This window comes from Girardinichthys multiradiatus, chromosome Y, assembly GCF_021462225.1.
Source record: "Girardinichthys multiradiatus isolate DD_20200921_A chromosome Y, DD_fGirMul_XY1, whole genome shotgun sequence".
Classification (NCBI taxonomy): domain Eukaryota; kingdom Metazoa; phylum Chordata; class Actinopteri; order Cyprinodontiformes; family Goodeidae; genus Girardinichthys; species Girardinichthys multiradiatus.
The window spans coordinates 3599535-3613788 of NC_061818.1; the positions used below are offsets into that span (position 1 = coordinate 3599535).

At 41.1% G+C, this 14254-nt stretch overlaps 2 protein-coding genes across 3 annotated transcripts in view; both read right to left on the bottom strand.

Annotated features, from left to right (window-relative positions):
* LOC124864209 (homeobox protein Hox-B4a-like) overlaps window positions 1–14254 on the bottom strand; it is a 34287-nt gene that overhangs the window by 15884 nt on the left and 4149 nt on the right. The window contains exons 1-2 of one of the 2 annotated variants that reach the window (XM_047358891.1): window positions 2791–3480; window positions 1126–1590 (exon numbers count right to left, since the gene is read on the bottom strand). The exons of the other annotated variant lie outside the window; for it this stretch is intronic. Coding sequence (XP_047214847.1) covers window positions 1343–1590; window positions 2791–3463 — 921 coding nt within the window. The 5' untranslated portion in view covers window positions 3464–3480 and the 3' untranslated portion in view covers window positions 1126–1342. Of the gene's footprint in view, window positions 1–1125; window positions 1591–2790; window positions 3481–14254 lie in introns of those variants that run through there. 2 annotated transcript variants of the gene reach the window in all.
* LOC124864210 (homeobox protein Hox-B6a-like) lies at window positions 6814–10379 on the bottom strand. Its single transcript, XM_047358894.1, has 2 exons — window positions 9346–10379; window positions 6814–8053 (listed from the first exon to the last, which is right to left on the bottom strand). Exons 1-2 carry the CDS (start codon window positions 9878–9880, stop codon window positions 7767–7769), a joined length of 822 nt encoding a protein of 273 aa, XP_047214850.1. The 5' UTR covers window positions 9881–10379; the 3' UTR covers window positions 6814–7766.

Below are 14254 nucleotides of genomic sequence, written 5' to 3' on the forward strand. Positions count from 1 at the left end.
CCTTAGAATTTCTAGGCTCAGGGTTAAAGATGCAAAACGGAGAATGTTCGGAGAGTGATGAGTCATGTTCCAATACTAAATATCTGGTCAAATGGAAAAGATAAAATACATGCTTATTAAGCTATTTCTTCTGAAAATGAGCAACAGCCACCGTATATGTTATGTGCAGTATTTTGACATAAATTTAGAAACTGTAGCTATAGGACAATGTTCTGGCGTAAAATTACCTAAACGTGAAAAGGTATTGGAGAGATCACAATATCACGGAGCCCTATAAATTCCAAATTAAAAACCTGTGAGCGGTTCCCCCATACTGTCCGCTCTGGGTCACTGCGAGAAACTTTATTATGATTTGTTTAATGTTACAAACAGTTACAAAAAGCTCACTGACATAAAGTTTACAGGGACACAGTACCGCACAGATATCACACACCCACGCACTCACACAAGGCTGCAACTTCAAACCGCACAATTTCTGCCTATGTCAGATGTGACACATTCAACAAATTATTAAAACCACAACAAAAGGACACCGTTGCACTTCTTTCAATAATATATACAGCAATAAGAACGGAAATAGACATAAAGACCGGCCGATTAGTTTACAAACAAGAACATTCCCGCGTGCACATTTCCACTGTCTCATTCACACACTCGAGCAAACATTTTCCCTTCTTCGAGAATAAAAATGAGTGCAGATTTCCATGATGCAAATAATAACACTGTGGCAAGGTGAGTGGACGGGAGAGGGATGGAGATTTAAACAAGTACGGATTGAGCATCAATGGGTGGAAATAACTTAGAGATTGTAATAGAAAGCTTATTATCAAGCAAAACATCCCGCTTGAAAGCAAAATAATATTCACACATAAGACACCAGATAAGCAGTTAGTACGGCTAGAAAGTAAGGTCTAAGTTGATCATTAGGTTCATACTTTCACTCATCTCCTACTATGAGCAATGTATATATATTTATATATATATATATATATATATATGCTTGTTTGCGCATCTCAGAATGAGAGTACCAGTCATTATTTTTCTTTTGCCCTGAATTACCGATATAGCAAACGAATCAAAAGTGCTGCGCTGCTGTACATTACAGCTGCTAATCTGAGAACATACCTTGTTTTGCAAATCAAAAATTGGAATTCCGGTTTGTCTTGGACTACTTTCACAATCGCTCTCGTCTTACTCCATTTCCACTTGCCTTCTTCTTTAATTTCTGTTTTTCTTCAAGTTTTTATTTATTTATTTATTTCTTTGTCCTGTTTGCCTCCCACGCACCTCACAGAACTGTCATAGATCTGAACGGCAAGGTTCTTTCAGAGGGCTTTTCCTCCTATGGTTGGAAGGTGGTGCCAGCCGAGGTCAGACTCATGCTTTTCAGTTTGTTGTCCTTCTTCCACTTCATCCTCCTGTTCTGGAACCATATCTTAATCTGCCGTTCCGTGAGGCAGAGAGCGTGAGCAATTTCGATGCGCCGCCGCCGCGTGAGGTACCGGTTGAAGTGGAATTCCTTCTCCAGCTCCAGCGTCTGATAGTGGGTGTACGCTGTCCGCGCCCGTTTTTCATCCGTGCCCGTCATATCTGAGGGGTTTGGAAGGAATACAATGCTGTTAGGACAAAGGGCCCCATGTGTGACAAAAAACGGACATTATCAGACAACGTGTGGGGGGCTTTAGGCTGTGTACACTCACCCCCCTTTAGATGCGCTATTTGCTCAGGTTTTACAACAGTCCCAAAACAGCTCTTTAAAGGAAAAGTGTGGGCCTACATCATAAAGGCCATAAAAGGCTGCTTTTCTGCATCTGGCATTGTAGCTACAGGTGTTTGATTCATACGCGCACGAAACAAGAAAAGCACAACAGGATAAGAAAATACGCAGTCAATAGTGTGACGCACTGAATAAAAGCCAAATAAATAATATTTCTGCCACACTCGGTTCTAAAAGGTTTGCTTTAATTTTTCACAATTCTTTCCACCTTTTTAAACATCACCCTCATCACATCCCACCCTTTAACTACCCTCAGGTCCCCTCGTGCTTTTATTGCCTCGTCCTCTGCCTCACCTCTTTCATATAGTTTTCACACCTAATAAAGCCCGACTTTTCAAAGGAGCAGTCACCTCCAAAGCCTGGCCTGCCTCTCATTCTTTTCTTCCCTGCTGCTTTTTCTTCTTATCTGGTCCTGTGTGTGATCCCTAGCCTGTTGGGCTTTGCAGTCCAGCTTGCCTCACCTTTGACAGATTTATGACTTTTGTGGAACTTAAAATTAAAAAGGCGCACAGATAGAATGAACAACAATTCAAGCATTGCTTCCAAGGGTAGGGATAAACGTAGCTGCGCTAAAATGGACAGGAAACGTGCAGACCTTCAGCATCTGATAAACCAAACTTCCCATTTTATTTGGAATACAATTTTGAATTAGAATTTAGTGGGCGGAAAAATAAAAAATTGCTAAATAAATAAAAACCAAATACTGTGATTTTATAACTGATTTTTTTTTTTCAAAACTAAAACTAAATTATTCGTGCATTGCAGGCTCAAAATACGTCACGGGATGTAGATGAAAAGGATAAACTGCTTCTGTTTGTAGACTTTCTGTAAGGCTCAATTTACTCAAATAATATTAAAGCCTGTATGCTTTTGCTAAATCTTTTTGTGTTGATGGAAAGAAACACGCTGACTCCATAAATGAGCTCAACAAGCAGGAATCTATCCTCAACTCCACATTTTCTGCATATTTTCAACAAACTATTGAGATTGCAGTGTGAACCTCTATATTGTACCATGGCTTATGTGCAGTTTTCTCATCCAGGGGAAAATCTGGGGTGTCGGCGCGTCGCTGCCCGTTCTGCCGGCAGCTGATCCTGCCGGACCGCCTTCCTGCTTCTGAACAGCTTGCGAGTGCCCGGTATTGGCCGGTGGATTTCTCCCATGACTGTCTTCTCGGATGTGGAGCAGGTCCTTGCTGCCTGCTGAAGCGTCTTCGAGTTCTGTGAAGTGCTGCACCGCGCCGCCGGCCGCCGCGATGGACGAAGACAGGTTTGGAGAGCTGAGGTTGCTGCTTCCTGGTTCCTCTGAGGGGGGAGACGATCTCTGTGTGCCCAGCTCGAGGTTTTCACGACCGCCTGCAATGAGAGAATTTTCCGTGGAGGCAAGTAAGCAACTGGCCGGCTGTCTGAAGCTGAAGCCCCTGGAGTCCTCGACCACCGAGCCTTCCCCGAAGTGTCCTCCGGTGTTTGCGGCTCTGTTGCCCCCCCCTAATCGGCTGGTTACGGTCAGATCCATCCCATTGCAACTGTAGCCATAAGAGCCCGACGCATGGTGCATGGTGGCAGAGGAGGAGTCCCGGTACGTCCCGCTGTTCATTGCGCCGTTGCTGGCTCCATAATTTAGCAGCTGATAGTCGGGGCCATTTGGGTAGCGCCCTGAGAACGTGTTTACAAAGTAAGAACTCATTTAGTTGTTTTACAGAGTTGCAGGCTAACAGCTGAGTAGTCGGGGGGGGGGGGGGGGCTTGATTTGTTAGATTTCTCTTGGTCGTTAAAACGCGGGTACTTTCAACAATTTATGATGTATTAGTGAATTATGGCGGCGCACTGTACTTAGTTTTTAGCTATGCGCCGTCCAAATAGGAGGGTGGGGTGGCGATTGTGTGTGCGTGTTGGATCTAAATGTGTGTATGCGTTTGTGTGTGTCATGGGGGAGGTGAGGGGTGAGGAGAGGGAGGAGACAGAGAAAGAAAGAAAAAAAAGGGGGGGGGGGGTCACGTGATTTTACAGACCAGTCGTAAATTCTCGCCGATGACTTCGCAGAGGTAATTCATGCTCTGAGGTTTCTAATGATAAAGGCTTGGGCGGGGGAAAGCTGCTTCTCTTCCTTTCCCTCTTCTCGCATCCTTTTTTCAGCTGGCAGTTGCTAGAGGTGAATTAAGGGCGCCACCTACTGCAAATATAAATTATTGCACTTATTGGGAGGACGGAGAAGAGTGAAAAACTATAGGTGCTTCAAAACGTGTCTCAGAGCCGTTATAAAACAGCCATCTCCTTCTACAGGTGCCCCTTCCTCTCACACTACAACCGTCGAACGTGTCCCATCACTCAGGCCTGTTAATTGGCCTTTGCGGTGGTGCAAATTAGAAGCCGACGAACATAAAAGTACTCAATAATAAAGAACACAGACGGACCAAAAAAAAAAAAAAACACGCAGCATTCCACCTTAGCAAACCTCTGTCAATAATAATAACACAAATGTTTACGTCAGCAAGTGACAGTGATGCAATCTGAGCAAAGAACAGATACAGTCCTGCATCAGAGGTAAAGCAGGACATTTAGTTATCCTTTTCAGGAATAGCTGCAACATATTTCCTTTAATAGGTCAGTTGTATACATCATCTTCCCGAAGCATTTATAATTTTATCAGTACATCTTTTTCCATCAAAAACCACGGAACAAAAAATGGATTTAGGGTACTAGAGAAGCAGGTGGCAGTGGTTAACCCAACCTTCTTCAAGAGTTGTACAACAAACATACTTATTATGCTAAGGTTTCATGCAACTTTATAAAAAAAACAACAATTTTTGTAGTAATCTTTTTTCCGTCCTGTTTCCAGTGTTATGTCTTTGGCTGCCCCTTTCCCTCTGCTTCCCTCTGCTTTCCCCTCAGCTGCAGTCGTGGAATGTTAAACCTGATCTGTGGTAGCCACACGGGGTAGAAATCTGCTGATTTATGATTTGTTGATTCCTGGGTTGGGAAGCATTACAGACCAAGGTGCCTGTGTGCGTCTAAGTTGGCCTCAGCGTGCATGCTTTGTTGCAACTCTGACACACTGGTTAGACCAAGGGATAGATCATGAATTCCATTTGCTTTTTGTTTGATTGTATATCAACAGATTTACTCTGTGTGACGAGGTGTAATTTACAAGCTACATTCCAGACATCCAACAGCTATGACACACTGAGTTAAAATTTTAATATGGATGTAACATAACTTCACTAAACAACATAATGACAATACCAGTAATTAGAAAGGATATTAAGTTTTAGATAATGCCTTTATTTTTTGTGGACAACAGAGTGAGAGAAATGAAGCCAGGATTTGAGAAGGTGCAGGGAATGTTCTTGTAGTCCAGACTGGAGAGGGAATGAACACATTTTCTACATACATTTCACCATTACTCCTATATTATTGTTACTTCAAACTTCTTAAGCTTTTGCTACTTATAAAAGTCTCCTAACGTTCTGGTGTATATATATATATATATATATATATATATATATATATAATCTGACTGCATTGCATTATAGTTGGATTAATTGGAATGACTTGAAATCCGTATGATTCGACTGAGTTGATTTTGTGTTGTGAATTTGCGCTATATAAATAAAACTGAATTGAATTAAACTTTTTCCAAACAAAACTAAAATCCTCAGCTGAAATATTGACAGATTTGAAGATTCTTGTAATATTTTTAATATTTTCATTTTTAGAGCACCTAAAAGTTTAAATCCGAATGAACATTCTGCCATACATCCATACTCCTACAAACTATTTATTGATCCAGCAGTGCTAGTACAGCAAACCACGAGAATGGAAAGCACAATTTAACGGAGTACATGTTGTCTTTGTTTGAATCAAATTAAAACTGTTTTCAGTCAAACTTCTCCCACCGTCTTATTCCTCTCAAACACCTTTTATCAAGGCTCACTTTTAAAGTCAAAGACTGATTGAGACTAAAAATACGTTTCTGGTGAATACAGCTGTGAATTCCTCCTCCTTGAAACAAAATCTAAGTTGCTACATGTAAATATAAAATATAAAGTTTAACCTTTGTCTTTCTGACAGTTGAACATGTTTTATTCTGCTGTCGCATTCGTTATATGATTTTGTTAATATATTATTTTGACAGCACGCAGGGCCATGATTGATAAAAATAAACGTTAGTATATATTAAAGCTAAACCAAACAAATACAAGAGATTTTTGGCGTTTAAATAATTTTATTCGTTAGTTGAAAAACTTATTCGTGTTTCGTCCTCAATAAAGTATTGATGAAACATCTGAATAATGTATTGTCATGAATCTATATTTAGGTTTTTTCATTTATGCATTTATATGGAGACATTACAATAACCATTTGTAACCACATGTTGGCTGTCTTACTATTATTTTATGATTTGAACAGTTTTATGTGAGAGCTAATAAGAAGAATAGAATTAGGAATTGGATGCGTGCTGATTTTGTTAATGATCATATTTGGGTTCACAGTTATGCTGAAGCTTTCCAGGAGCTGAGCTCAGAAACGATCTCCTTATTTGTGCGCATGTGTTCACAAAAGCGAATCTCAAATGGAGGTCCGCTCTCCGGTCACTGTGGGGACAAGAACAGTTCAAAAGGTCGCCAGGACATTGTCCACTTTGTCTGGGGGAAGTGTGTGTATATGTGCAACATGTCTGACTGGCCTGCTCGACGACAGGGTCAACTTTCTCTGCCTGGCTCTGCTCATTAATTAGTTTGGACCGCCGTCACTTCCACCGCGGAGTACCGCACCTAACTGGTCCCGCAATGCCCGGCCCCCACTCCCAGACCCGGCACTAGACCCCGGCACCGAGTCACCACTCCCGGCCTATAAATATGTGCGGCATGTTTCACGCTTAGATGAAAAAGACTTAAAGGTTTATGAGTCCCGGGCGCGGACGGACATAAGGCACTAAATAATGAAATAAACCTGTTGTCAAACTAGCAACATGGATGCACGAAGTCTCTTTTTGTTCATGTAAATCTCCATTCGCAAAAGAACAACATTTCACCATACAGTTGTCTGGAGTTTATTGTACATTTCTCATAGGTTGTATACGTACTGGACAAAAAACACTAACATAACCTTACACAGTTCACAAAATTTACACTTATCTGAAGGTATTTAGGTAGTTTGGAGAACAACATCAGCAGGTCAACGCTTCCACACTTGCTGTACAACCAAATGGAAAAGTAAGAGCTGAAAACCGTTAAGACCTTTCAAAATACGAAGAGATTTTTCTTGTCTAAATCTGTATATTTTAGCAATAGTATGTACAACATAAGACAATTTTCCTCTTCGTTCCATTCCCATGTTATTTAGTATGTGTGGAACACAATCCCGCGTTAATCCGAAGATACCACACATTATAGCAAAAATAATAAAGAAACAAAACAAGGAAGCATTTCCTTCAAAAGAAAGTGCTTTCCAGATATAAAACAAACCCAACTAATTAACAAAATATATCTAGAATAAGAACTTAGGTAGTTTTCTTGGAATGATGTAATTCACTGCTGGCTACTTATAGGCCACCTTACACTATCTTATTACTGTCGTCTTATGATCAGGGCCTTTAACTATATATAAGAATACAGTATTCCCGAAACTCCATTATTATTCAGAATTTACATAAAAAAACAACCCAGATTTAAAAAGCTTCAGGGAAAACCCCGACACACACCCACACACACCCACACACACACACACCCACACACACGTATATATATATATATATATATATATATATATATATATATATATATAGCATACTTAGCATCTTATACTATATTCTTCATCTTTAGCCCTTTAACTTCTTCCATTTAATGACCCACGCGGTTGAGCTGTCAGGCAAAGATGAATGAAGAAGTGGGCTCACAAAATGTCCACACCTAACAAACAGAGCAGGTTTAACCAGCATGAATTTTCTGGCACCCTTCTCTTCCTTTTAATGTCTCACGTGCTTTTTTTTACTCGCACTCCGTCCGTTTCTCTTCTTCATCTGTACCGTTTACAGTGGAAGAGGAGGAAGAGGAGGAAGAGGATGAGTTAATAAGCTTGTTCTCCTTCTTCCACTTCATCCTCCGGTTCTGGAACCATATCTTAATCTGCCGTTCCGTGAGGCAGAGCGCGTGCGCAATTTCGATGCGCCGCCGCCTCGTGAGGTACCGGTTGAAGTGGAACTCCTTCTCCAGCTCCAGCGTCTGATAGCGCGTATATGTCTGCCGGCCGCGTCTCCCCGGTCTGCCGAAAGTCCCTAAGAGATAAGAAGAGATGAAGCCACGTCAGAGGTGATATTTCAACCAACGCTTAAACACATTTTTCTGACACGGACGCCTGATTTTGGTGAAATATAAACCCTTTTTTTTCTTTTAAGGATCAGAATTATTCTTCTGCTAATACTACTACTACTACTACTACTAATAATAATAATAATAATAATGAAATGCATCCACAAATATTACTTGTTGTTATTAGGAATAACACCGGAGAAAATACACCAAATCTTCTAGATTACTGTCCCCCAGGGGGATCAGCAGTTACAATTATGGTCATATTTAGGTTTTTGGTGATCAACATGCTGTCACATTAGCAGATCCGGTTTTTGGATACCTCAAAGACAAACAAACCGCACTGCTGCCACATATTAGACTATACACATTTAGTAATAGCATTCAGACGAAGGGTATTTATAGATAGGCTGTATTTTTTTTTCTTGTGCATTTCGTTTTCGCTCTGGCCGTATACGGTTGTACCTTTTTCTGTATTTTTTACTGCACCTCTTTTCTAGTTAGAGTCTTCTGAAAGGTTTGTGCACAACATGAGCTATGAACCGGCGACCTTTATTTAATTACGCTCAAAGAGCCGTTTTCTTTCTTATCAGGATGAATCTGTTGCGTGCAGGACAGAAGTAAATATAGCTTCGATTTAATTCATGCTACAGTGAAAAAACGTCTGACATAAAAATCTCATCGTTCTATCTCAAACTGTCCCAGCTTCAGTACATATATTTGCTGCAGTCGCAATATTATTACAGTAGTTTGGAATAATCTGTACACAATGCGTAAGGATTCATGACATTTAATCAGAAACTGCGTGATATAAATGCTGAAAATGAAATAAAATATTTTATCAAAAACTAGAACTGTTTTGATCAACAGAACCAGTGATGATTTTATGATAGAAAATGCATTATTGGACATTATTAAAAGACTATAAAGAGAACCACTCAGGAAGAAGCAAAAAGATGACAAAGTGCCACAACAATGTTTGTGTTCCTCCTGTCCCTCCCTGACAGAAATGCCTGGCAGACTTTGTCTTTAACCTAGCTGTTCCTGCTCGGTAGCTGCGTCAGTCAGCAGGTCACACAGTAACTGCGGCTTTGAGCCAAACAAACCAGTTTTATGATGGACAATAAAACACTAAGCCCTTGACTGAATGGTAAGCCAACAAACGAGCTTTATAAAGCAGCCCAAGTAAGAGGAGGGGAAGAAAGTACGAGACTAAGGGTGACTGACAGTTTGAGAAGGAAGAAAAGCACACACTTACCACTGCATGCGTTCATCCGCTGCATCCACGGATAAATTGGAGTTGGCACTGTTTGTTTGTCATCCATCGATTCTCCAAATAGCCCCTTTCCTCCGAGCCCAGCGCATTCCACTTTGCGATGCATGCCGTCCTGGCTCATAGCAAGCTGGTGTTCCTCCAGACTACACGGGTGATCCTTGTCTCGGTAGAAGTTCGTGGCCGCCGCTGCAGCCGCCGCTGCCGCTGTAGCGTAGTCGCATGCGCCAGGTCCGGTCGCGCCCCCAACTGCCACCCCAGCTGCTCTGTGCCCAATGTACGCTGCGTTTGCAGCCTGCTGATAGTAGGTAGAGGCTGGATGAGGTTTTTCCTGGTGAGCGCTGTAAGCCACGGCCGCAGACACAGCTGCTGCACCCGGGTAGTGTCGGAGCGGATGGTCGGCGTATCCCGATGAATAAAGTGAGATCTGACCCAGGAAGGGCTCTGCCGACGAAGCCTGGCCGCCTCCACCCGTTCCCGGTATCACCGGGAAAGAGGAGTTTACAAAATATGAACTCATTGGCAAAGTGGGAAAGGAGAAGAAGGAGGAGAAGAAGAGAAAACGGGATCACAGGAGGGCACGTAACAAACACAACAACAATGATAACACGAAGAAGAAGGAGGAGTAGACCGAGGCTAACGGTTCTTCCTCCCGTCCTCCTTCCTCTGCCTTCCCTGCCTGCACTTTATGATTTGTTGTGTTTTATAGCCCACAGTCCGACGGGCTGTTGCTGCTTTCACTGAGTTTATCGCAGATTAGGAGGAGGGGTGAGGAGGGTGAAGTTGGGGTGGCTGGGTGCCAGTGTTGGCCAGTGTGGGGTGGGGGGTTCGGTAGCAAGAAAGAGTCAGTGTGTGTGTATGTTACAGGAATTGAGTGAGGAGCACAGGGGGGAGTCAGAGACCAGCTGACCTAACACTGCCCAATGGGAAGCTTCCGTGCCTGGCATTAGTTCGCCTCATTTTCCTTTCGTTGGAGAGAAGAGGAGGAGGAAGAGGAGGGGGTCTGGGCCCCCCCCCCCCCCCCCCCCCCCCCCCCCCCCCCCTCCATTTTCTTATTTCCCTTCTTCAATCTCCTACTCCCGGTCTCCCTTTCTAATTGTCATTTCATTTCTCTTTCTAATCTTCCTGCAGCTCTCGGCAAGATTGCGCAATCACAGCGGAATTCTCCGCGCGTTAAATTGATTGTGTCTCTTCTTGTGTGTCGTCCTTCATCTCATGTTGGACCCATAAGCTTGCGTACATGCGTGTGCGTGTCTGGGGTACTGCAGCACCAACAGAGGAAACAGAGCACATATCCTTTGCGCTTAGTGGATAATAGCCAACAGATCGCGTTAAAATTAATTTGTTGAAAGAGTAGAACATGCAGAGGCGCCCACGACTCGTATATCATCCTATAAGACAGCGCGCGTGCGCGAATGTGTAGAAGGGGATCTGACTGAGCTTATTGTAGAATGCAGGCTCTGCTCTACTCCTATAATTTAGATCTTTCTATGTTTGTAATTGGTTGGCCTTAATTGTTCGCTGGGTTGATTTACATCCCGCTTCTCTACCGACGTGTGTGTCCTCTTCCGCAAGCTTTGTTTTTATCTTCATCACAACAAGAACTGATCGAAGGACAATCTTCTGAATATAATTTAATTTCTGTATGTTTGTCCCTGTTCTGTTGTCTAAATACCACATTGTTTTAAAACCACTCAAGTTTTTAGAATTAGTTGGATGTAATCAATGTGAGTGAATTATTATTTTTCTTTGCTGTGACACTGATTAGTCTGAAAGGTAAGAAGAGAAGAAGAAAAGAAACAGTCCCGAAAAATCTTTTTTTCTTTCAGTTTCAGTGACACTGATTAGGTCTGTGCGCTTTTGAATGTCAAATGAATCAAGCAGTTTACGTTTAGGTTTATACTAGTATCTCCTTAGGAAAAACATACAAATGATTGAATTCAAGTCGTCTCGTATAAATGTTACAAGAGAAGAAGAAAATGTTGCATTCTAACATTCTAACTACCGGTTATTAAAACAAGTATATTGTTTTTAGGATCGCTTTCAAAACTAAAGATTAACCTACCATCTTTAGACTATTTAACCATGCCCATGTTTGTGAAGTATATGGCCTGAAGCAAGCATAATGAAATCAAAACGTAACTTAAATAAAATAATCATGCTAGTTACATATAGTTAGCCTATACGAGTCCACAGCTATGCTGAAGCTCTACAGGAGACGAACTAATGTGTTGACATAAGCGACTTAGACAATTATGCTATGAGGCTAACGATATGCTTAACATAAGACACCCCCCCCCCACACACACACACACACACACACACACACACAAACACAGGTACACCGATCATTTATTTATTGTTAAAGAAAGAACGAAAGAAAGAAAGAAAGAAAGAAAGAAAGAAAGAAAGAAAGAAAGAAAGAAAGAAAGAAAGAAAGAAAGCATCTTTAATGTTCATCAGGAGCAAATGAAATATGATAGCTGCTGTTACCGTTACTCCTAACAGTGCTCTCTCTCTTTAAGGCGAATATGTGTCAGTAAGGTTGGAAAATAACCGCAGCCATAAATAATTCTTCTTCTTCTCTGTGTCTCTCTTTGTTTCCTCCACAGGCTGCGGCTTGTCCCCATGGCCAAACTACAGACAGTCCGACTGATAAATCGACACAAAGACTCTATTTTTGCTTATACTTTACCCTCCCATCAATGCATTCCCAAAAAACGTCTTCTCTCATTGAAGACGCTGTTGAGAGAAGGTTGGGAAGCTGAGTAACTTTCAAGCCGAATTGTCGTGTTCCGTGCTGGACAGCCTGAATTTGGAATTTGCAACCTTTCTATTTAACCTACTTTTTGCTTTTTGACCCACACCTCCCCTCTCCTGGCCTCTCTCGGCCGTCCTCCCTCTCTCGCCGGCAGGACGCTCTGTTTCCTCCCCGCTTTGTGGGAACGGGAAGCAACCAAATTGTTTTGGAGTTGACTGGGGTTTAATCATTGATGAGCAGCAACTCTCAGAAAAGGAAAGGAATGGCCTGCAGCCGAGGACAGACACAGGACGGTAACACTTTATTACGTAAGCTAAGATCATTTTGCGTTACTTTTAACAATGTTAATTTGCGTTAAAACTCATAACAGGCAGCCGGAAAAGGTTTCACATAATCCCATATTCGGACCTCCAATACAACATTTCCAGTAAGACGACAATAAATGTGCTTAAAACAAGCACTGATACTCTGCTAAAAGAGTTAACACGTGTTATACAGTGGAATCAGACACCGTAAAGAATTAAGAAGACCAAACCAGGTGATGTTTAAGATTTAGCAATAAGTTATTCAATCCTTAAAAAGCGAAGTACACAGGTGGCTTTTCGTTTGAAATGAAATATTTTACCTGCTAACATCAAATGATAACTATTATTTTATTTATTCTTGACTAAAATCGTATATGTTTTCCAAATTTTATTGATCAGCTTCTTCCAAACATGACAGTGTAAATGAAACCACAATAAAATTCCTAATGAGCAACAGTGTAGGTCCTGTTTGCATGGCTGTTGTCATATTAAGAACCTGCTCTAGCAGACAAATAAAAATATATTAAATGTTAAAAATTATGACAAAACAAAAAACTAATGTACAATATTAAATTAGACTAGATTGCAATAAAATATGTTTGGTTAAAATATAATCATAGAGCGAATCTAAAAATGGGTATTTGCAAGCAAATTGTATAAATTGCTGGGCAGGTGTTATACCTAGTGTTACATATTCATAATCACAAGTCATATTTAAAGCATGTTGGACAGGTTAAACAATAACCTCATTAAACCGGGTTACAGAACACGTTTCTTTCATTGAAAAGCAATGCATGGATGTACTTATACATTAACATGTATGGTTGCTGCTGAAGAGGCGCTTAATGTACAGATTGTTGTGTGTTGTTGCAAGTGTACAGGTTTGGTGGAGAGCCAGGAGGCAAAAAGTACCAACCGGCAGATAAATCAAGTGTTCTGCAAGAAGTTTGAGTTTGGCGCAAATAGAGCGTGTGTTTACAGCAGATACAACAGACCGGAGCATATTCTGTACAACTGTTTAAAAACGTTGATTTGGTCTTGTTCATTTCGGATCTGCTGTAGTGATCGACACACAACCGTTTAACTCTAAGTCCTGCAGCGCGTCCTTTGCAAATAAATAAATACATAAATAATAGAATAAGGCTGCCTATTAATGTTAATCGCTGCTTTTTTACGGTGCTGTATACTTTATTATTATTATTAGTGTTATTATTATTATTGTTATTATTGTTGCTGTTGTTAATAATTATAATGATACAAATAATAATAGGAAGAAGAGAATTTTAATAGTTGTGTTTTGCTAACTGAGTTTTCTTTGACGTGTGATGCCCATCCTCTTAAAGCGCATCCTGAGAAATGTTAAGCTATGTTTTAGAACAGGTCTGTTCTCCGAGGTTTAGACTGAAACGTCTGTAATATTCTGAGAATAAATGATCGGGCATTTTTACTGTCTTGTTAATGTATTAGTTGCTTTAACATTGTTTTTCATGCGTGATATTTTTCACATGCTGTATAATTCTTATGTTTTTACTTTTAGAAATGTATCAACGTGTTAAATGTGCAAATTTTGGAGGTTGTCAGCGTGTGAAGCCTTCTATGTATAGCCTCAGCAATGAAGCTGCTGCACTTTATGGATCCACAGTTAGAGACAGACTGCGCTGGACTCCCACGACTTCTAAAGCCCAAACGTTTAAACTTTTTCATAACGGATATACTTGTTAAGCTGGCTGTATTCCTGCGCAGTAAATCAGACGTGTGCGTCTGTGAGTTAACTTTAGTGTAAACATCTGAGGGCCGCTGAAGGAAGCCCAGGAATGTGAGAAACTTC